The sequence below is a fragment of the Populus alba genome, chromosome 8 (assembly GCF_005239225.2).
Source record: "Populus alba chromosome 8, ASM523922v2, whole genome shotgun sequence".
NCBI lineage: Eukaryota > Viridiplantae > Streptophyta > Magnoliopsida > Malpighiales > Salicaceae > Populus > Populus alba.
The window spans coordinates 8,545,802-8,569,718 of NC_133291.1; the positions used below are offsets into that span (position 1 = coordinate 8,545,802).

Genomic DNA, 23,917 nt, shown 5'->3' on the forward strand with positions numbered 1-23,917 from the left:
CCGCTATGATCTATGACTTATCATCACGCGAAGGCTCAGTGTGCGACTGTGTTTAGTAATCCAGGTAAAAATATATTTAAAATATATATTTTTATTTTTAATATCATACAATTAAATCCAAAACTATTATTTTAATTATTTTTTAAAATACAAAAACAAATATACTTAGTAGTTAATGATTGCGACAGCTTCCGCTTTAGATCCCATGACCACATGGTCCACATCCATCCAGTCCACGTCACATCTTAGTCCGCCTCCCCACTGGCCTTTTTTCCACGTGTCAAGAAAACATTGTCTACTCAACTCCGACCCCACACCCTCCCAACCCAACCGAATATATACTCTGACTTGGCAACCACTCCTTCCCCGTCTTCTACCGCAAAAAAAAAAACCCTACACCTCCTCCTCCATGAGGTAGCCCAGGCAGAGCGGTACTGTACCTCCAGTACCCATCTCTACAAAGCAGATATTGCCACGTCAGCAAAACATGGCTAATAACAACAAAGAAGAACCAAAAACGGCTCCACAGCCAGATCGGTGGTACAATCTAACCCTGGGTCCTTCCTTTAAAGAACAACCCTCCAACAAGTACTGCACTTTGCGATACGAATTCAAGCCAGCTTCGATCGATAAAACTAAGCCTGGGTTATTCCACAAGAATAAAGACAATCGAGTTTCGGTCGAGTTTCAGAACAATCAATTAGGAAAACCGAAAGTCACTTTTGAAGGAAGCAGTGAGGATTATAAAGAAAACGATGCCGTTTTGTTTTTTGATGGCCAGAATTTCCGATTGGAGAGCCTTCATCGAGCTGTTAAGCAGCTCAGGCATCTAAGATTGCCTGGTGAATCTGCTGCTCAATCTTTGCCAACTGTGGAGGCTCCCGTGTTGTCTCCTGTTGGGAAGGGTGTGAAACCTGGTCAGATTGGGCGAACTGGATTCCCTGCTGTGCCGGTGAGTTACTGGAGCAATTTTATTTAGTGATCACTACAACGATGGCGCAAATCCGAACTGGTTTTTGTTTTTAGTTTTTTATTCAAGCTTAGTTGTTGTCGACAAGTCTTTGTTTGCTTTCTCTGTTTCTCCGTCGGCTGTTTAGAAGTGATCGTCCGAATCTCTTTATATCATTCTTATTCCCTGCTGATGTTTTATATCTCTTGTGCTTCATGTCTGAGCAGGTAGAGGTGGAACGGATTGATGTGGGCGGAACACAGGTTTCAGGTATTTGGAATAGTTTTTTTACTGGCAGAGCCATTTTTGGATAATATATAAGTGATCAGAAATTCAAACCAAATTTTAATTTGAGAACGACACGATTGAATCCAGTTCCCAAGTTTTAGAAGTTGCAGGAGTAATTTCTAAATCATGTTGAAGAGCACCTTTGTTAACTAGATGCACTTGTTAGTTATTTGATATGATATTTTCTGCTGTTCATCTAGAGGGATGAATAGACTATGCATTTCGTTTAATTAAGGTGACCCAAGTTGGATTATCTGCTCGTTAGGATTTCCAATCCAGATTTTAATTATCATCCGAAATGGCCATGTGGTAGTACTGTTTGCTTATATAAGTTGTGCATAATTTCCCCGTATCTCATCTGTACAAGTTTACTAGATGTTTTGATTTAACAGCTTAAGAGGAAAATTTCATTTGAAATGATGCATTTTTGTTGGAAGATCTAAATAAAGATACTGCATGACATGCAGGGCTGGTTATTTTAAAAAGCAAAAAACTCTTAGCAAACCCTTTTGATTTCTTTCTGTATTTGAGTTGGATTTTTTTTTTTAGATTTTTTAAAAACTTTATAGAGGAAACCAGGATGTGCTCCTTGTTATTCCTGTCACTTAGATTGAGTTCTCAATATCCACCCACCTATCCAATTAGACAACTCTCCTTAAGTTGCCGACATGGCCACTTCAACAGTTCCTTACTGTTTTTTCTTGATCTGCTTTTTACTTTTCTTACGCTGAATCTATAACTTATGCATTTTTGTATGGTTATTTTCTTTTCCTGAAATCCAAGAATATTTAAATGGCTCGATTGTTGGTAACATGGAACCACAAATTTATTTTTCGCTCTTACTATTTGTCAAGACCATTCATTCATATGAAAATGACACTTTCAGATGATTACTGATCAAGAAATAAGAAAATACCCTGGGTTCCATTATTATTCACATGTGATTTTCAATGATTGCTCATTATTAAGTGATATTTAGTGTTTCAGCTTACTGTTATCTGCCATTTATACATCTCATTGTGTGTTTTTGTGCGCATCATGATGCTCTCATTACACAATAGGTACTAAAGCTGCCAGTAAGGGAATTACTGAGCATCCAACCCATCCACCAAATGTATCAACTTCCTCGCCAAGCCCTAGGAATGATGTTGAAGAACATCAAGATATAGACATCGAGGACATTTTTGGTGCTGGCTCACCTGATGATGGGAATGCAATTGAAGAAAAAGTTGATGCTGGCTTTGATATCATTGTACCGCAGCAAAACAACACTGATGATGAGATAGCTGATGTGGATGATAGTGGTGATGAGGCAGACAAGGGTCTCAATGCTGCAGAAGCCCTTAGAGCCCAGAAAAATGCAGATGAGAGAGATAAGCAGGCTTACAGTTCTAGTAGCAGCAGTGGAAGTGGAAGCAGCGGTAGCGGTAGTGGGAGCAGCAGCAGCAGCAGTGAAGACAGTGATGAAGATTCTGTCAACTCTATTTGAAAGTTCAAGCAACTCCCAGGAGGCATCTAAAGACTAGCAAAGAATTACCAAATGGATACTTATAAACCGTGGATATCGAGAGAAATAAACCACCTCGGTTTGAGGAGGAAGGCATTATGTTTACCTTCTTTCTTTGATGGGATGCATTATCTTATGCAATAATGACGCCGTGTTTTTGTATGTCAAATATGAAGCAAACAGCTTGTAATTTTTTGAGAAGAAGACATGCGCGATAAGATTTGTATTTCAATTACAAGGGGCTTTTGGAAGGGTGACTTTGGATTTCACTGTCTTGGCTGGTTGAAATACAGCGTGGTGAAGTTGAATATTAGTAAGTTCTTGAGATTCCTGTGATCAGAGTGACTGGATGATTTCTTGATGCAGAAGTTCACATGTTCCTGGGGCAAATGGACAACGTAGACCCTGATGCTGAGGCAATCAGTTATCCAGCAAGATTATGTTTTTTAAAATATTTTCTTTTAGAAATATATTGAAATAATAATTTTTTAAAAATAAATTTATTTTTAATATAAAAAAATACTAAAAAAATAATTTAAAACAAAACAAATTAACTTTCTACAAAAACAAACTTTTCGCATTGGTTTGTGGAAATAGGTCATGAGCTCATTGCCACTTCTAGTTTGTTTAAAGGTAGTTTAAGTTCATATTTCTTGTCATTTTGAAATTGATACATTCACAGGGGATCACTGCCGTGTGCTCATTCTCTTTCTCCATTTGGAATTAGCAAAAGGAGATGTTGAGGTGCCGAGAGATTGATTGAAGATCACTGCCGTGTAGTTGAATTGAAATTAACTCCGTGGGATACTCGTGATTGGATTGAAATAGAATTCATAAATTAGACGATCACTCTCGTATTATTCGTTTTTACCTTCAAGAAATTGTCAATCACAAATCTATTTTTTCAGACACTTTCCATGTCAAAAAAAACACCAAAGTTCAAAAAAAAAATTATTACATGGAACTATTTAGAATAAAAATCTAACATTTTGGAACCTAAAATCAAAAAAATAATATTTTTTTCTCTATAACCCGGATTCCACTTATCCTCTCTCCCCTCTCACTCACTAAAAACTAAAAAGTAATAAAAAATAAAGTTCATTATCGAAATGCAATTGTTAAAAATACAAAAAACCTGTCATCTTATAATAAAAAAATATGAGAGATAAAAATATACTTCACAAATAAATTTGAACACGTCATTCATTTCATCCTTGTTTTGCATTTTAATTTCCTGTCTTTCAATTCAAACCTCTACCACAAAATAAAATAAAAAAATCAATAAAACTCTAATTTATACTACCTGAATTATTTTTTAAAAAAATCTCACTAACAGTAAAAATATATACAATAAAACAGCCACTCGTTTTATATTACAGGTAATATATAGTTAAAACCAGTTTTGATGGAGAATCCTTTACGAATAATTCAATTACAGAACTTGAAAATACAGATTTTGTTGTTTTTGTAACACCCTTTTCGTCTCATTTGTCAAGGATAGTGAGTAAATTTCTTGATTAGATTGATTTTAATTTTTTCAAGAAAGTAGGTGGATTGAAGAATCATTCCGAGCATTACGATTTTACGATTGAATTTTTTCAATAAAGTAGGTGGATGATATAGGGATTAGTGAAAGAAGCGCAAAATTAAGTGTTTTTTTTTTTTTTTTTGAAGTTTGATATTTATATTTTAAAATAATTTTTATTTAAAAATATATTAAAAATATATTTTTTAAAGTTTATTTTTCATATCAATATATGAAAACTATCTTAAAAAAAAATTAATAAAATTGATAAAACATTGTCTAACCAAGAGGCAAAACAAGTTATTAGTAACAACCTAGAGCTTTTTTTATTATTATTATTATTAATGTGAGTATCCAAGTTAGTTTGTATATATTTTAATTAATTTTACAAATATTAAAATTAATAATTATATAAATTTTTAGTGGTATTATATTAACAATCACAAAACTTAATCTTAAAATTATATAAAAATAACTTGTATTATATTTATCCCAAACTCTTACTACTTAACAGATGATCCTAAAACTGTTTTTATTTAGTTTATTACTGGTCACATGCCTAACACAGGACGCTGCGTGGTATTAATGCATTTATTTATTATTTTTTATTGTTTGGTGACCCAACGTGTAATGCAGCCAGGTACTCGGTCCTCTTCTTTGCACGACCCTTTCTCGAAATTTTTAGAAGGGAAGGAAGCTACCAGCACAAGCCCTCCCCTCGTTTCCTTTTCTAGTCAACTACAAATGTCACCTTTCCATGGCAATTAATACTAACTACATGGATGACTTGCGTTATGTTGCTTGCTACTCAAGTTAATTTATTTAATATAAAAAACGATGATAATGCTGTTTTTTTAAAAAAGAAAAGTCTAGGATTTAGATTGTTGAATTAAAGAGATTTAATTTGATAATATGATTATAAAATAAAAATCAATGGCAATAAAAAAAAACAAAGACTAATCAGAAAAAATAAATAATTTTCTTTATTATGAAAATATATCTTCTAAATGTTTTTAAAAAGATCTCAACTATCTTATTTGGACAAAAAATAATTAAATGAAAAAATAATAACCTCGTGAAGAGAAAAAAAATGAAGCTCATTTGCCAGGAAACCAAACACTGAATGACGAATTGAAAAAAAAAAAAGATAAAAAAACTAACATGAGTCAGCATATCGAACCTGTGATCCAGTTATGAGTTCAAGGTGACTTCATACAAAGTAAATGGAATAAAACAATAGAGGCTAACTCACAAGTAAACTAAATGATAAAAGACAAAATTAAAAAAAAATCAAAAAATAAAACAAGTCAACTCAAGTTATCTTCGCTAACTTGGATGTGATATTGAAACAACCTCGTAGAAATAAAAACATCAAAAGACACAAAGCTGGAGGCCCAACAACATAATATCGAATAATAAAATTAAAAAAATATAATTTAAAAAAAAAACCTAAAAAAATAAAGTCAAACCATGCTAGCTTTTCAAAACTTGTGATAAAGGTCATAAGACTAAATTACCTCATGAAAAACGAATTCGAAAAAAATCACGAAGCAAAATTTTTAATTTTTCAAAATTAAAAAAAAACAAATAAAAATTAAAAAAATAAGAATCAAATATGATATAATAAATAAATAAAATAAAACAACGAGGTAAAAACTTGAAAAATGAAACAAAGCAATAAAATAATGTTAAAAAAGCAATACAAAGAACAAAGGCCAAATATAGTATAAAAATAAATGAAATAGAATATCGAAGGATAAAATTAAAAAATAAAATAAATCAAGGAAAGGATAAAAATAATAAGAAAACAACAATTAAAATAATAAGAACCAAATATGATAGATATTTAAAAATATATATATATATATATATATAAAATAAAATAAATAGTAATTCAAAAAAAACAATGATTAAATACGAATGAAAAATAAATTAAAGAGTTATTTTGAAAAGTGTAATAGAGTGATGTGAAAATTAAGGATGAAAGAAAAAAAAAGTACTGCCAATACTGAACTAGAGATATGATAGCTACATACGCTGCTCAGGGATAGAGGGCTTCGAAGTTAATGTTTGGGCACCACACTATGTCTCATGACTGACCTGAATGATGTGAGCGTCTCCCACCCAATAACATGTGCATTGGAGGTGTTAATTATTTATTTTTTAAAACATATAATATTCTATATTTATTGAAAAAACAAATTGCTCCTCTATCATATTGATTATAACCTGAAATTTATGCCGGGAATATAAAAAAGCATGTGGATACTAGCTTTATATATTTTTTTATTTTAATAATAATATAATAATCTCACTGTACTTAAAAAAAGATAAAAGACTCTCAGACATTAGTTTAATTATTATATTTTGCTTTTAAAAGCAAGTAATTTTACTATACTAAAAAAAAAATAATCTAAAAAACTATTTAGCCCAAGCCAATTTGATAATGATCGGTGTATTATGTCAAAATGATTGTATTATCTCTAATGATTGATTGGTTAATTGATTTTATTTGAGAATAATAAAATGGCTAGTTCATTGTTTCGTTTAACGAGATGTGACGATTTTGCTTCTAGTAAGACCAAAGAGGTAGAATTAGTTTTAATTCCGGCAGTTCATTGGACGCAGTTTTTTAACAGAACTCGTAGTTATTTTTGTATGGAGATGGGATTATTATCTTTTTTATTTTTTAAGTCAACAGGAAATGAAAGATGCCAAACAGGCTTGTAATTAATCAATAGTCGTTACAGTTGTTGCCATAATAGATTTTTTCTTTTGTTAGATGGAATTAGACGTAACTAGATATTGGAATCGGGATTCATTGCGAGTAGAATATTTTTTTTAAAAATAAATATATAAAATTTTTAAAATTTAATTATAAATAAAACATTTATGACATCAATTATAAGAGACATGGTTCAACTAATCATGTTCTAGATTCATTATCTAAAAATTATCAATTTGAATTTCATAAATTTCAGGAATATTAAAAGCTTATATAATTATTAACTTTAAAATTTTTAAAATTAGTCAGAATAAAATATACACAATGATCTAAACATATATATATCATGACACCTCTCTTTTTAATAGTTATACTGAGACACAAATCCCTTGTAATCAACGTAGTGCCAACCATTTAGCGATCTAATTAAACAAGTGTTTTGTGAACCCAATACAATAATTGGTAGGCATCAATCACGTCATGACACCTCTTTTTTTAATTTTTTTTAAAATGCTTGCCCTACTTCCAGAACCAGAACACCATCCCCCCTCTCCCTCTCGGCCCCCGAATCCCTTTATCATTGAAACAAGCAAAGCAAAATCCTTTTATTAGCGAATCAACAGTTCCCTCACGCACGCAAAGAGTGTGTGTGTGTGTGTGAGGGAGAGAGAGAGACTAAAAGAATAATAAAAATAAAGAAAGAGAAACAAGAATAAAGAATCAGTCGGTCCGATAAATAATTAGATAAAAAAAGGGATAAACTTTATTTCTGCCCCTACCGGCTCAGCCATATTACGCTTCTACCCCTGTGTTTAAGATTTCCCAATACCATCCTTCTAGTTTTCAGAAAGCTACAATGCCACTCCTAACTACATAAATAACTTACCTTTTCTATTTAATTCTTGACTTCTCCTGCATCGGGATTTAAAAGAAAAAAACTGAGAGAAAAGTAAGAAAAATAAAACAAAAAAACCTATAAATGATGTTTTTCTTTTCTTTTAGCCATTTAGAAATAAAAAGCCAAACAAGATTTCTCATCGCTCTCTATTTGTCTGGATAGAGAAAAATTATCAATCAAGGATAGATAAATAAAAATTTATTGGATATAAATGAAATAGTTAAAATTAACTTGCAAAACTCGATGTCATATAATTTATATTAGTTAATCTTAAATTATTGGATAAAAATTACTATTTCTCTCAACAAAGAGATTATTAAAACTTACCTTGCTATAAAAGATAATTAATTTTTAATGTTTGAACTATTATTGGATCTTATTTCTTCAAGGAAGCTATGGAGATATAATAGAGTGGCGATATTTATATAAAAAATAAAATAAAAGATGAGTTTACTCTTTTATATTACAATCTAAAATTTATTTTTTACAGTTCCACTCCGGATGTGAATAACCTGGAGTCAATTCTCATGCACGAGAATTTCCCTACCATACTCTCACAGCTAAAACGAAAAAAATCGACTTTTTAAAAATACAGGGGTAAGATTGAGAAATTGAAAACTGTGAGGTTAGAAATTGAATATCAATGAATCATTAAGGGCAAAAATGTAGTTTACCCCATCCATGATCAATGCCAAACCTTGTTGGAGCGCGTGGATACACCTTTGCAACGGAAGGAGGGTTCATATCCCGATGGAGACAAATGCTCTCCATTTGTAGAGCGTGATAGCACGCTCCGCAAGTAAAAGTAAAAAGATGCTGCACCGAAACATTCTGTACTCCCACGTAAAGTTGTAAATTGCACAATTTCTTCCTTTTCGTTCATCACAGAGAAAACAAATCCAACCTGAAAACCCCAACCCTACTAGCTCATAAGAGGAGGTAGTTGTTTGAAATACGGCATTATTTGCCTTTTCAGTTTAACTGTGTTTACGAGATTTTTTATTTTTTTTAGTTTTAAATTATTTTTTTTATATTGATATTAAAAATAAACTTTAAAAAATAAAAAATATTAGTATATATATTTTTAATTAAAAAATAATTTCAATCACACTAAAAAATAATAATTTCACGTCTCTATTAATGTTTATTCCATAGAAGCTGGCTATATTACAATAGAATGACAATATATACGCGTGTGTATGTGTATTAGTTTGTTCCTGATCTAGCCGGTTCTTCCCTTCTCTTTTTCTCTATTTTTTTCACCATTGTTCACACGCAGCTCAAAGCTCCTCACCAAGATCCCAACGATCCCATCTCTCTCGATCGCCGAATTCAATCCAATACTATTCATTTGAACAATACCTGTCTCTTTATTTTCCCTCGAAACCCAAAATTCAGCTATAAAGTTTCAGTCTTTATTGATTCATACCCATCTATATATCTTTGTTTCCCATCAAATCTCAGAAGATAGTGAAAAGGTATTGCATTTTAATGCATACCCATTTTTCCATACCCTTTCTATACCTCAAATTTAGCTGAAAGTTTTGAACTTGAGATTTGATTTGCACCACCATATGCCCCATATCACCAAAAACAAGTATCGGCTTCAATATTGGATGTGTTGTTAGGATTGTTATTATGGGACCAGAGAAAAGATGGCTTTTCACTCTCTTCTCTTCAGCATTTCTTTCACTACTCTTTCTCCTAGTATATTCAATCTCTGCTTTCAGCTCCTCTAAACAGTTTCCTTCTATAATTCATCATGGAACCCACTACCCTCCTGCTTTTGCCTATTATATATCGGGCGGCAGAGGGGATAAGGACCGGATCCTTAGGCTATTGCTCGCGGTTTATCACCCAAGAAACCGTTATTTATTGCATTTGGGTGCTGAAGCATCAGATGAGGAGAGAATGAGGCTTGTTGGGGCTGTAAATGCGGTGCCTGCAATTAGGAGTTTTGGGAATGTGGATGTTATAGGGATGCCCAGTAGGCTTACCTATATGGGTTCCTCTAATCTGGCTGCAATGTTGCGTGCTGCTGCCATTTTGTTGAGGATGGATGCAGGTTGGACTTGGTTTGTGTCTCTGAGTGCAACGGATTATCCGCTGATTACTCAGGATGGTATGTTTCTTTTCTTTTGCTTTTTTTTGGCTGAATTTTGATTGTTGGTTTTGGTTGTCTGTGGATTTGTTTGGTTTTCTAGTGTTGTGTGTGTGTGTGTGTGTGTGTGTGTGTAGAGAGAGAGAGAGAGAGAGAGAGAGAAGATTGCTTGGTGAAGCATGAAACTGTGACCTGGTGCTGGAAAAATAACTCGAACTTAAATTTAGTGGCTCATTTGTTTTTTTTTTTTTCAAAGAATTTTATTTAGGCATCTATTTTTAAGTTTTGCTTTCTTTCGTTGTTGACTCTTGAAAGATAAATTTCTTGCGTTTTGCATTCTTAAAACTCAATGGAAAGAGTGCATTATGGTCTGCTACTATTTTAAGCATAGTTGACTTTTGCATTTCATAATTTGCCTAGTGTTTTGGATATATTTGACATATTTATGTCATATTCTGGAATATGATATTTGCTGCTGTTGTTTGGAAAGTATTGAATATGACTTGAAGGAGCGATGCTTTTTGTTTCTTCTTAGTTGTCATTGCTGTTTACATGACAGAATCTATGAAGTCTTTTGAAAATTCTGGGCAGGCTAGATTACTTCATCGAATTGTAACACTTAAAATGTGGCTGCCTTTGCTTCCTTTGACTACCTCAAACCAGGGTACCTGCAGTCCACAATGGTTTAGGAGCCAGCATGAATGATGCCATTTTGGCCACAATGTTGGTAGGATGTGGTATGGGGAGAAATATTGTTTACATTTGTTGACTTTTATGCAAAGATGCTAGATATTCCTTTGATTGCGATAAACTTTGTAAACTAGAGACAATATGTTTTTTACTAGAACAGCTTATACTACCAATATAAAAATATGTTTTTTACTAGAACAGCTTATACTACCAATATAAAAAGCCAGCATGAATGATGCCATTTAGGCCACAATGTTGGTAGGATGTGGTATGGGGAGAAATATTGTTTACATATGTTGACTTTTATGCAAAGATGCTAGATATTCCTTTGATTGCGATAAACTTTGTAAACTAGAGACAATATGTTTTTTACTAGAACAGCTTATACTACCAATATAAAAACGATTGAGCTGAACATATCCCTGCAAGTAACCGTAACCCTGGGCTTAGATCTAGGATTGGACAACTGGGGATAAGCCCACGCAAAAGGAAGCTTCTATTGGACCTGCTAGAATGTGGTTCAGAGTATAGTGAAGTAGGCTGCCATGTAGGTATAATGAAGGATGATTTTGTCAGAATGGAAGTTTTAATTAAAGTCTGACTTAATAATCATTGCATGCTATCCAGGATGAGGTCCACCACATTATAACTTGTAAACATGGATGCACGCTCATTTGTGCACTGGGTAAGTAGGTTGATGGAGGACCAAGTTTCAATCCCAGTCTGCTCATGTACAGTGGGCTCTATAAAGGCTTTTTGAATTCTCAATTTAGCCAGAAGCTAAATATGATTTCTTCATTTATTCTTTGCAGTCTGAAGCAGTTTTTTTTCCTTTTCCCTTTTGGTGTCAGGATGAAGTTTTCTTAAGTTAGGATATTTGCGATATTGGCTAAACATTAGCCTTCTTCGATCTTCCAACTCACACACAGCCCCCCTATGTTGATCTTCCAATTCATGGGTTTTCATTCACGTTGTCATGTTCATCAACCGTGTGTGGGCTTTTTAGTATTCTTGATGTAGGTCTTTGGATTGCGCATTACAGAATGCATGCATGCAAGAAACTTTTTTTTTCTTTTTTGAGGGGAAGGAGTTGGGGGGGTGGCTGCTTGGCAATCTACATTACTGAGTCGACTAAAAAAGTTAAATGTGCTGGTCTGATGATTGTAGGACAAGCTGCATTAAGCTAAGACTATCAATTATAGGACATCAACTCTGCAATAAGATGAAACATTCATTCATACCATGTCCAGACTGGCTAGTATGTTGAATATTGTGAGCACTAGATGACAAGTGAAGGCCCTTAACATAAGCTTCTTAAATATGACTGGTGCTTGTTTACTAAAGAACTTTTACCTCGAAGAGGCATGACAGAGCAAGACTGTAGAGTTTGCATAGTGATTTTTAAATTTTTTTAGCTTAGAGTGTTGGCAGGGCATTGAGGCTATTTAGCTATGACAGAGGACCATGAGTAAATTTGTACCAGAAGCATGTTTCAAAATAATTATGTGATTGGATAAAAGACTATGGATATCATTTGGAACATATCCATAAAAGGTTTTGCATATTGATTCATACTTCTGGATTGGTTGGTTACTTGACGGCAATTTTGCTATGAAATCTAATGTTTAAGGATGCAATCAGCTTGATGCACATGCCTGAGGTCCTTTCATAGCTGTATAAAAGCCTAATACATTGCCATCCTTTACCCTTGCAAAAGTAAGGGCATCCTTGGCAATGGCTATTGGTATGAAGAGTTGCTGATGAGCTGTCTATACCTTTGATAATCCCTTGTTGATTTGGAGTCTGCTTCTTTTCTGGTGATACATTTGATGTGGGTCAGAGGATTTTGTAGCCACCAACACAATGCTCATTCCTGAGGACCTTTCACAGCTGTACAAAAGCACAATACATTTGATGTGGGTTAGAGATTTTGTAGCCATCAACTTGATGTTCACATGTGAGGCCTTGCCATTGTTCTATAACTCATAATGCAATCTGTCCCTGGCCATATTGCACAAGTGAATGGCCAGGGAGTCTTAAGAAGTCAGATGATTATAATGTGTAAAAATTGAAGCTGATTAATGCTTACTTGGAAGCTCATCTGCCAAGCTATATGCTAAGTAACAGGGAATCTCAGTTGATAATTAGTAGCTTTGTCACTGTTTATTTACTATTGGCAGAACCGTGTTGAATATGTTTTCTCCTATGTCCTTTGTATTTCACCAAGAAGTCTCTAGCATCAAATACACTGAATTGTTGAAAATTGCTAGGCTTCATTTCCACTGATTGCGTGGTGTCATTTTGCTCCGTAATAGTATTCGGAGTTTCTAATATTTTATTCTGTAATCTTGCAGACTTGGCTCATGTGTTCTCCTGTGTCAGCAGAGACCTCAGTTTCATAGATCACACCAGTGAACTTGGGTGGAAAGAGTAGGTGACCTCCTCTTGCCTAATTTTATTATACTTCTGTGGCACAAAGATTTAGTTATATTTGTGTTCTGTTGGTTTGACTTTGTGTAGATCTCAGAGAATTCAGCCTATTGTAGTTGACCCCGGAATTTACTTAGCCAGGAGGAGCCAGATATTTCACGCTACAGAGAAGCGGCCAACTCCTGATGGTTTCAAGTTATTTACAGGCAAAGTTTATTCTCTATAGCATGCTGTTTATGCAACTTAAATTAAAGTTACGCCCATGCTTTACTTTTGTGGAAATGTTACGTGTGGTGACAGTTCTCTACCACTGCAGGTTCCCCATGGGTCATCCTGAGCAGACCATTTCTTGAATTTTGTATTCTTGGTTGGGATAACCTTCCTCGAACCCTTCTTATGTACTTCAACAATGTGGTCTTATCTGAAGAAAGCTATTTTCACTCTGTCATTTGCAATGCACCAGAGTTTAAGAATACAACTGTAAACAGTGATCTAAGGTATATGATCTGGGACAATCCTCCGAAGATGGAACCCCATTTTCTTAATACATCTGATTACGATCTGATGGTTCAAAGTGGAGTGGCTTTTGCAAGGCAGTTTCAGAGGGATGACCCTGTGCTAGACAAGGTTGATGAGAAGATCCTTAAGCGTGGGCACCAGCGAGCTGCCCCAGGTGCATGGTGCACCGGCCGTAGAACCTGGTGGATGGATCCTTGCTCCCAGTGGGGTGACGTCAATGTAGTGAAGCCTGGTCCTCAGGCTAAGAAATTTGAGGAGACCATTAAAAACCTTCTTGATGAATGGAACTCTCAGATGAATCAGTGCAAGTGAAAGATGCACATATTATAGGTTTATTGTCCGAGACTGGTGCCATTTTTTTCGCATCTGAATTTTGTCTACCACTTCGGAGGATGACCATCAATCGACATTGATTGTTTGATGTTTAGGTCCGTTTATTGGGCTACTCCCCTCGCAGGCTATGATATTGTTTGTAGGAGTGGCAGAGTCGAAGGGAAACAAGTGAATTCACTTGGAGGTTTTTCTGAATTGCGTCCTGTCATGGAACTGGTAAACTGTGCATCAATAAGAGGATCTCCCCCTTTAGGCTGCAATCGGCACGCCCTTGTATGTTCAATCTGTTCTTTAGCACTCTTCAAAAGTTGTAACGGAAGCTCATTCACTAAATTCGTATTTTCTCTCTATCTCAATATGTATTGGCAAATGGCAAGAAAGGATTAAACAAGGAAAGCGTTGCTTATTTTAATGGACAAATGGTTAAAAACATGAAGATGGATGTGCGATTCTTCTGACATTTTCTGTTGAGTGTTGAATAGGCGGGGATGAGCGCAAGAGAAACAACAATCCAAACATGTATTTGGAAAATGGGATCTTTTTTTTTTTTTTTTTTTCGTCTCAACAAATGGGTATGTAGATGAGTGACGGAACCTTTTCTAATCAACCAACCAACCTGATGCCTGATGCGGTTCGAGGACTCTTCTCCAAAAAAATGTTTGTTAAAATCCCTTTCGAGGAAGGACGGCTACTTCCAGTCAATAGTGCCCTTTTTAGCCGCTTCCCTTTTTACAATAGTTCGTTTGGCAACGCGTTAACGGTGGCGTTTCTTTAAAAACACACTTATTAAGTTTTTGATTACCGATTCTTAAGAAATTAAAAAACATGGGCCCCATCATTTACAGCGGCAAGAACATGATTTTGGCGAAGCAATAAAATCCTGCTTTTTTCACAAGTTTCAACCTGTGGTTGGAACGATTAGTGGCTAATTACGTGTACAGTGCAAGTGAATTGCACTGTGCACGGGAACAGTGCAACTTATTGCACTGTTCACGTGAACAGTGCAATTCACTTGCACTGCTCGCGTGAGGTGTTTTTTTTTTTTTTTAATATGTTTATTTTCCGTACACTTTTTTTTTTTTTAAAAAAAAAAACTAGTTTAGAGTAAATTAAATTTACTTGTATTGCCATGTAAACAATATTTTTTTTCCTGAAAAATTAGTGTAGAGTGAATTAAATTAACTCGCACTGTAATATCAAATCAATTTTATTCCTGATAATATTTTATCTAATTTTATTGCACGCTTAAAAAATTATAGAAATTATAGTTTTTGTCGGATGAATTTTGTACGTAATGTAATTGTAGATGGTTTAATGGAATAATAAAAAATATTTCATATAAAGTATTATTTATTTCATGAAATAATAACAATAGTTAAATCTACAACCTTTAAATTAAAAATCATCAATATTAATATATATATATATTTAAATTATTATTTTATAATTTTAATTTCAAAAGCATTCTTAACCAAACACATTAAACTACTTTTTATTCAACCTCAATTTCAACCACAATTTTAACCAAACACCTATTTTTTTAAACCAACCTCAATTAAAAATACTTTTTATAAAATAATTTTTTTCAAACCACAACCAAAATAGCTACCGCAATACCAAACAAACTCTATGTCTGATTGTCTCTATCAAACATGGGTCTTTCTCGATTCCCCGATTTTCTATAAAGAACACCGAAAAGAATTCCTCTTCTCCACTCTTCTTCCCTCAATCTCGAGCCTGTTGTCTTGAGATCGCTTATAAACATCAAAAACCAAACTCTTTCTCTCCATTCAACACCCAATATTGAAAGCCCATGCGCGTCTCTGTTAATACTTCATTTTATCGTCCACAGGTCAATCCATGGTGATTTACAGTAAACCCTTGTCCTTCTGATGCCAGCAACAAAAGCACACAACTTTCAGCTGATAAAATCGTTGAAGACGCTGAAAATATCTGCAAATTATTGTAAAAAAAAGTCTAGTTCTGGCGCCGAGGCGTCGCTCAATAAGGCTCCTATTGAAGTGTCATCAAGTTTAATTTTTGAAGCATCGAAGAAGCTAAGCAATGCAGGTGCTCTTGCATTATCGTTCTTTAGATGGGCAGAGAAGAAAAAAGGGTTTCAATATAGCATAGATAGCTACCATGCCTAGATTGAATCTCGAGGAAAAATCAAGCAGTTTAAACTTTAAAGTATCATGGAACATGGTTACTGCCAAGAAGCTAAAAGGGTTATTGACTAAATAAACTTTTGCACTGATTTCAAGGAGATATGCAAGAGCAAGGAAAGTTAAAGAAGCAGTAGAGGGATTTAAAAATGGAGAAGTTTGGATTGAAGATCAGGGAGTCATCAGATGTTAATAGATTGCTTGATACTTAGTGGCTTGTGCAAGTCGAGGCAGATAGAGCGAGCACTATTGGTGCTCGATAAAATGAATAAGAGAAGATTCTTGGCTGATATAAGTCACATGCGATATTGCTAAAAAGTTGGGGTCAAGAGAAAAACCTCTCGCGGCTTATTGAAGCCTACAACGAAATGAAAGATGAGGGCTTTGAACTGGATGTTGTCACTTGCGGTGTTCTTATCAATGCACGCTGTAAAGTTAGGAGGTATGATGATGCAATTGAGTTGTTTCTTGAGATGGAAGCGAGGAATTGTAAGCCTAGTCCTCACATACATTGTATATTGATTAATGGCTTGGGAGCTGAAAAGAGGTTTGAGTGAAGCACTTGAGTTTTTTGAGTGATCAAAGGCTAGTGGTTTTGCTCCAGAGGCACCTACTTACAATGCTCTTGTGGGGGCTTATTGCTGGTCAGAGAGAATGCATGATGTGCAGTGGACGATTGATGAGATGAGAAGAGTGGAGTTGGTCCAAATGCGAGAACCTATGATATCATACTTCACCATCTGATAAGGGCTGGAAAAACTAAAATGGCTTATTCAGTTTTCCAGAAAATGAGCAGTGACGGATGTGAGCCAACTGTGAGTACCGATAACGGATGTTTTGCAATGGGGATAGAGTGGATATGGCGATAAAGGTACGGGATCGGATGAAGGCCAAGGGAGGTCTTCCTGTTATGCTTATGTTCTCTACATTACTTAACAGTTTGTTCCATGAGAATAAGCTAGATGAGGCTTGCATGTACTTTTCAGGAGATGTTGGATGTGGATATTCGGCCTCCAGCACAGTTGTTTAGCTATCTGAAACAAAATCTTCTCGATGAGGGCAAGAAGGACATTGTTGCGTTTTTTTGAAAAGAAGCTTGATAAGCTAAGGAGAGCTCCGATAGTTAGCTGAGGCGACGGAGAGATGCCATGGGGTATTGGAAATTAATCTGTCTCAAGGTTTTAACTGATTCAGATAGACACATCTCATCCATTGCTGATTAACAGGATCTGGGTTTTGTATGTGATATTACACTGGTACTTGGTATGAAATGCATTCAATGTTGGCCTAATTCTATGAAATATTCTTCATATGTTCTGATATTAAATCTGTTCAGTGTTATCATCTTTTCAAGTTTTTCTGGTTCTTATCAAATCTGTGCTTGATTCAGTGCCACTGATTGTTTGATTAAGACAGATGACTCTGAATTCACTTCTTGGTCGGTAAATCAGCTAATAAATTGGTTTGGATTTAGAGGATCAGGGCTCGATGCTGCTATACATGCATCCGTTTCTACGAATATGTGCATACTTGTCTTAATGGTTTCCAAACTGGTCCCCGTCACTCTTCATCTGGCTCTCTGCACTCATGCTTCCTGTTTTGTTCTACCTTTACGATGCCATGGGTTTGTTGGAGATTTTAGTGGCTTGCGAGTTTGCACCGTATTCTGACTTCATCTCAATCAGAAGATATGGGATCCTTTTGTACATGGCCTTGTAACAGCTTACTGTGCTCAGAGATTTGCTGAGTTTGGATACCGTTGATTTTCTGGTTTGCCATGGATTGAGTACTATATTTCAGAGGAGCCTCGGAAGAATCGGTGAAAAATTCAGGGGGTTTTATTATTCTTCCAAGTATCACAAATTTCTGTCTCCTCCTAACTTTCACAAGCCACCACATTTGCTCTATTTTGATGTCGACAAAAATCCAACCATCCTCTTAACCGTTCAGTTTTTTCATATTCACTGAAAGCGGGCGCTACATCCAAAATTTTGCATATTTCTTCTTGATAGCTAGAGAAGGGCGAGGCTTTGACTGCATCATATTGTTTCATGCATACACACAATAAACAATGCCATGTACCCAGCATCCAAGAAACAAATATAACAGGAGAGCGTCATGTTCAATTTCGTGAATAAGACTAACACCTTAGGCCCTGTTCTTTAAAAATCTGCAGTACTTGATATACATTTCCAGTATTCCAGCTTCCCTTTTCTAGAGCTCATTCATTGTTTGCGATGGAAGATAGATCAATACTGGTTTTTTAAACTTTCCTGTGGCTGTGGTTTACTTGTCAAGTTCCAGCTGCTCAATGATTCTGCAGTTCTGCTTGGAAATGCGATAGTTTATAGTTCATCTATATGGCATTATACTTGATTAACCTTCCCTGCCCTCAAAAGAAAATAAAGCATAAAATAATGGAGCGTTAAACTCTTTAATTGAGGCCGCAATCATCAATAATGATAATGCAAGAATCAGGCTTTTTGCATCTTTTGGTTCCATTCTTAATGGTGCAATCACACGTTTTGGAAATTAAGTGCGAGTCGTATTGTAACTTCAGCAACAAGGTCAGTTCAGTTGAAGCTGATTAAGAGGAGAAAAGTAATTGTCTTCCGATTGAGAGCCCACACTGCTATCATTATCATGTTCGCAGAGCAGAGCAGAATAAAGCAATCACTGTTTCAAATATTCCTACTCAATGGCGTCAACCGATCCCTTTTCAATTGGTTGTAGCCTACTAAAGAATCCGGGCTTTGACTTCGGCCTACAGATTAGAAATCATATATCTCACAAAAACTTCTGACACAGCCAGGCAAATTGACTCGTCTACAGGAATTAGTTCAGTCTTCAGTGATTGAACCATTTTCAACACAAGTTAAAGAAAGCCTTGCAATCGCCCGGGAGGACCATCAACCCAATTAGTTTGCCTTTAGGTTAGACGATATTTCATTTTCAAGAGCTCTGAAGGCACGAAAAATGATAGCCTTCAATAGCAATTCACAGCTATGCCACTTTCTTTTTTCTTAAAATATATTTTGATTCTTAAAATAGATCCTCCACACTTAGAGACTGGCTCAAACTAGTATACCAATAATCTTACATCAACTGAGAAAGTTAGATGTCCATACAAGCATTCCAATAAGCTCAAATCATATCATAGATCAATTGAATCATGTATAAGTCAATATCATTGCATCCATCAGCTCATAAGTGTGGAAAACTAAAAAGAATTAGAATTTCATTTCAAAAATCATCATTTCACAATATCTCGGCATGGTTTTATTGTTTCACATCAAGTCAGTAAGAAAATGGAATCCAACTACAACGCTAACAACTAGAACACAAACCTTGGGACACGAAAGTGGCAGTGAATGAATGCACTTACAAAATAGAGTTCAGCTGAGAGGTACACAGAAGCAGAAAATAAAAGGCTATCAAGACCTTTATGGCCTTAAAATCCACTACAATCTTTTCAGCGTTGCTTGCAGTTGCAGTCGGTTCTTGCATCACTAAACTCCCCTCAAGACCATGAACAGCAAGCCAACTATTGCTATAAATTTCAGGAACAATGACCTGAACTCCATTGAACATCAAGAAAGTACTAGATACAGTTACATTTATTTTGAACCCCCTCAAATATGTAGGTAACACCACCCCATCATCAAGACTAACCAAATCCCTCCACGAAATCTTGCAAGGCACGACATGCCTAAGAAAGATTGAACGGTAATCACTAAAATCACCCATAAAACCTTTCACAATTTCATCAACAGGAGCCAAGATTGTTAACCTGGTATGGTCCTTAAACTTTGCCAATTGCAAATCAAGAAACGAGGCCATAACAGAATACCCTCTTGATTTCAAAACCCCACTAGCCTCCTCAAATGAGTAATCATCGTCACCAGATGTAACATGGCATTCACAAATTCCACCAGTACTCCCATTAATGGACCCAGAAACCGTAAAATCCGGATCAAGAAAATTGTCAACACCAAAGATTACTAGAAACCCATCATCATATAAAGCCGACCCATTAATCTTGACACCGTTTACCGAGGTTTGACTATCAGCATTAGAACTGATGACGAGGGAGTGATTGGAGAAAAGAGTGGGGATTTGGTATCCAGGAGGGAGGGATTTGAGGGAGTTTAGAGAGAAAGACCGAGGGGTGAAGTGGAAATGAAGGAGATCAAGAGAGGGTTGGCCTGAAAGAGAAAATGCAGTATCTGAGGGAGAGAAGATAGTGAGAGATTGAGATGGTGGGATTAGATCAGTTTGAGAGCCAAATTCAAGAATGAGAGCCATGGCTACATAGCCTGAATTTGAGAGGATTTGGGTGGCATCAAGTATGCTGTCTGTAGGGAGAGAAGATGAGAAAGAAATGAGGAGAGAAAGGAGAATGATGGACATGAGAAATCGGGTCGCCATTGAAGATCTTGGAACTCTTTCTTTCTTTCTTTTCCAGGGTTTTTGGATTCTAGTTTTGTAGTGAGAAGAGTGGGGGAGAAATGGCTTGTCTCTGTTTGAGGGAGGGATGTGGTTAGCTTTGGAGGGAAGGTGTCCTTGGCGGGAAAAAAGCATTACACGTGGAAGAGCAGGGCTTGTAATTGGGAAGTTGGAATCAAAAGTCAGTTATAAATACAGCTGGCGGATTAGGCAGTTGGCAATTTTGACAGAAGCCGTATCAAGCCTTTTTTTTTTTTTTTTTCCTTTTTTTTTTTTGGGTATGATTTAAGCTTTTTTATCGTTAGAAGAATAACAGAAAATAATCAAATAATATTCTCCAGATAAAGATAGAATAATTATGTAGCTTGATTATATTATAAAATATTAGATATAACATTTTAAAGTGTTGGATGCTTTTTGCAATTCTATTATTCCATAAATAGTTCATGTTATGCTCTTTTTTTTGTTTTTTTTTTAAATGACATCTGTTTTATTCCTTCATGTTTTTTTTTTGGTTATATATATAAATATTATTTAATAATCACCCTTTTCATTTATTTTACTTATTTAGAATTATTTTTATCCAGAAAGCCTCAATAATTAATATTTAATTTTCAAATATAAGACTTTTTTTATATCATTTTCATATACTTTATTAACCAATACTGAGTGCATAGCAGTCCAATATTCTGGATTTTATTCTTAAATCAAATTATTATCAGGCAGACCGAGCTGTAGAAGCCCATGTCCTGCTTGACTTCTGGCCCATAGGACCTCGAATAGAAAAAGAAACTCAAAACTCTTTCCCCAATTTAAAAATTAAAAATAGTTGCAGGCTTTCTAGAGATAAATAATAAAAATCCTTGCTATGGTTCTCAAGTCTGTATCGTAGAAGTATAACTAGACAAATTCTACCTCGTGACTGTGAAGAGGGACTTAAAGCCCATCCACACAACTAATTTTCATTGGTAAGCAGTCCACCAACCAAAACATTAAAGAAACTACAATTTGATTAACGACTTGATGCTGGTGAAAATCAATGTCAACTGGAGCTTCTTTTTGAATTCAATGTTCGACTTGAAACCTATAAGCCATAACTCACCTGATCAACTTCTATATTAAAAGCTACGATGCCACCAAATTTACTCACTGGATCTGCTTTGAAAGCCAACCTATAAGCTTCAAGGATATCATGGCGAGAAGCTACCCCGCTGGGATTTGAATGCTTTACAAATATGTAGGGTTCTGAAACTCTGACACGCAATTCCAAGCTGCATCGTAGTTGTTATATGACATCTCCATAAGCTATGTCAACTTGTTAATGGTAATTCATTATCAAATTCCAAGTTGTCCTTTCTGTTTTTATCAAATTATTTAGTAATTGGTAGGAGTCTTTTGAACCAGAATATATTATTAAATTGCATAACTGCAAATGTTTATTGGCGTCATTAATTGTAAACTGTGGGTTAAAAGTCCATGATTAAAGACAGTAAAATCAAAAGAATACCCCCCCCACAGTTTGTTTCCACAGCCATTCTGAAACTGCAGAATCATAGGAAGCACAATGTTGAAAGCCTCCCAAGCAAGCTTTCTCCGGAACTGTTGATCATCCTGATCTCCTTCAAGAGATTCTATAAGTTCAGGGTAGTCTTGTGAATCAACAACGATTAAGACATCCTTATGATTCTGTTCAGAAAGAACTGGTGAGTTGGAGTACAAAATAGTGAAATGTGAAATAGAAATTTGCCTCCATGCATACATACAGTGATTTGCACACCATGATAGAATACTTTGGCCACACTTGGTATTGAAACTTAAATAGGATGCAGAGTAAATTAATTTTGCATAATTTTTTGTATATGTTGAATGCCACGCCCAACAAGTCTCCAAAATTAAACAAAACATCTCGTTGTCTTCACTCTGTTTAGCCAGATTTCCATTCTTCCTTCCTCCGCTAATGCTAGTGCAGTACTGGAGGATTTGGCCCAGGATAAAACTGGAGAGACATTGATAAAACAGACTCAACACGTTAAATTCGATACTTTTTTTTATTTCTTACTTCAGATGATGCATCCTTTTTTTAGAAAAAATCACTTGAAAACTTTCGACATGGAGAAGAAGAGGGGTTTTTCCATCGGTGTTGATGCTCAATCCACCCTAGCCAATCTACTTCGCTGCCTTGATTTGTTTCGCGGGGAAGTTAAAAGAAGCTGGAAACTTGTTTGCTGCCACGGATTACACTCGTCCCAACCGATAATCTATGTTGGGCTTTCCAGTGGAAGGTTGGGTTATATTAAACAAGCAAAGGAAATCCACGTCAAGCGGACTTCTGGGCCAAGTTCAAGGTTGGTTTTTCAGCAAGATTAGATCGCTGTATAGATTGATTCCCTCGGCCCATAACTGTGGGCTATTTAAATGGGCCATGAATTTGTTTGGAGTGGAGGCTTTAAGTTTGCGTTGCTTGACAATTTATAGATATCGACTTGATGGTTTTTTTTTATATATAGTTACTCTAATGGAGGGTATAAATACTTGATTTTTAGCGTGTGCACACACGTGTGTGAGTATTTCAGTAAATAGAGTGTAAATATTCATATTTTTTACCACCCGTGAAGATCTATTAGCAAAGAGTCCTCACTGTGAGCTGCAAGACAATTGATCTTTTCTTTTCTATCTTGTAATCGAAGTAGCAGTATGGAAATGAAATCGCATTCCATGCTATTCAAGCACATCATTGCTTGGTAAGTAGAAACGTGGAGCATGTGAGCGTGTGTAGCTCATAGTAATGTCTTAAGTTTGTTTTTTAATAATTATGAATTCATGTTATTTCGGGATCATTAAAATTTCTATGATTATTAATTTTAAAATTTAGTTCGAAAATCCATATTAAAAGAGAGAGATAGAAAGGGCACTGTTGTTAGTAAAATCGATAGATTTGATCTAGATCAGGGCCCAAAAAGGGCACCATATGTCGTCACTGACGAGCAGACGGATACGAATCAATCAAATGAATCCCGACAAGACATTAGAGTAGTATCCATCATAGCCCTGAAGCATGGGATGACGGACCCCAGCCGATACATAAAAACCATCCCGGGTGTTTGATGGCCGTAGAGCTCCCGCTGTTCCTCTCCCGCATTGTGCCGCCCTTCTTTTTCAGATGCAGCTCGGAGAATTTCACTCTTTTGGGGAACTGAGACCTTAAATGGTCAAGCTCCACGGCGGGTGGAGAAATGGCAAAAAAGTTAGTCGCAGTTATGGTAAATTGCGTGGTGGGAAAAAACCAGAACACCTGGTTCAGAAGAAAAGGCAAAAGGCAAGTAAAAAGAAAAGGCGAGCCC

The 23,917-nt window shown here is 35.5% G+C and overlaps 2 protein-coding genes and 1 pseudogene across 2 annotated transcripts; all 3 read left to right on the forward strand.

Annotated features, from left to right (window-relative positions):
• The first annotated feature begins 358 nt into the window (after positions 1-358).
• On the forward strand, positions 359-3,013 carry LOC118039864 (uncharacterized). The gene is made up of 3 exons (XM_035046675.2): positions 359-952; positions 1,177-1,219; positions 2,299-3,013. Exons 1-3 carry the CDS (start codon positions 488-490, stop codon positions 2,724-2,726), a joined length of 936 nt encoding a protein of 311 aa, XP_034902566.1. The 5' UTR covers positions 359-487; the 3' UTR covers positions 2,727-3,013.
• A 6,068-nt stretch (positions 3,014-9,081) lies between these two features.
• On the forward strand, positions 9,082-14,315 carry LOC118039862 (beta-glucuronosyltransferase GlcAT14A). Its single transcript, XM_035046674.2, has 4 exons — positions 9,082-10,014; positions 13,038-13,113; positions 13,204-13,319; positions 13,430-14,315. Exons 1-4 carry the CDS (start codon positions 9,531-9,533, stop codon positions 13,942-13,944), a joined length of 1,191 nt encoding a protein of 396 aa, XP_034902565.1. The 5' UTR covers positions 9,082-9,530; the 3' UTR covers positions 13,945-14,315.
• A 218-nt stretch (positions 14,316-14,533) lies between these two features.
• LOC118040035 (uncharacterized) lies at positions 14,534-19,158 on the forward strand (annotated as a pseudogene).
• The last annotated feature ends 4,759 nt before the right edge of the window (positions 19,159-23,917 follow it).

What these genes read in the sequence shown, in the direction of transcription:
- LOC118039864 (XM_035046675.2), top strand. Translation starts at nt 488, where the DNA reads ATGGCTAATAACAACAAAGAAGAACCAAAAACGGCTCCACAGCCAGAT. An exon ending in CTGGATTCCCTGCTGTGCCG is followed by an intron (nt 953 to 1,176) that starts GTGAGTTACTGG and finishes ATGTCTGAGCAG; the next exon opens with GTAGAGGTGGAACGGATTGA. An exon ending in GGGCGGAACACAGGTTTCAG is followed by an intron (nt 1,220 to 2,298) that starts GTATTTGGAATA and finishes ATTACACAATAG; the next exon opens with GTACTAAAGCTGCCAGTAAG.
- LOC118039862 (XM_035046674.2), top strand. Translation starts at nt 9,531, where the DNA reads ATGGGACCAGAGAAAAGATGGCTTTTCACTCTCTTCTCTTCAGCATTT. An exon ending in TCCGCTGATTACTCAGGATG is followed by an intron (nt 10,015 to 13,037) that starts GTATGTTTCTTT and finishes GTAATCTTGCAG; the next exon opens with ACTTGGCTCATGTGTTCTCC. An exon ending in AGTGAACTTGGGTGGAAAGA is followed by an intron (nt 13,114 to 13,203) that starts GTAGGTGACCTC and finishes GACTTTGTGTAG; the next exon opens with ATCTCAGAGAATTCAGCCTA.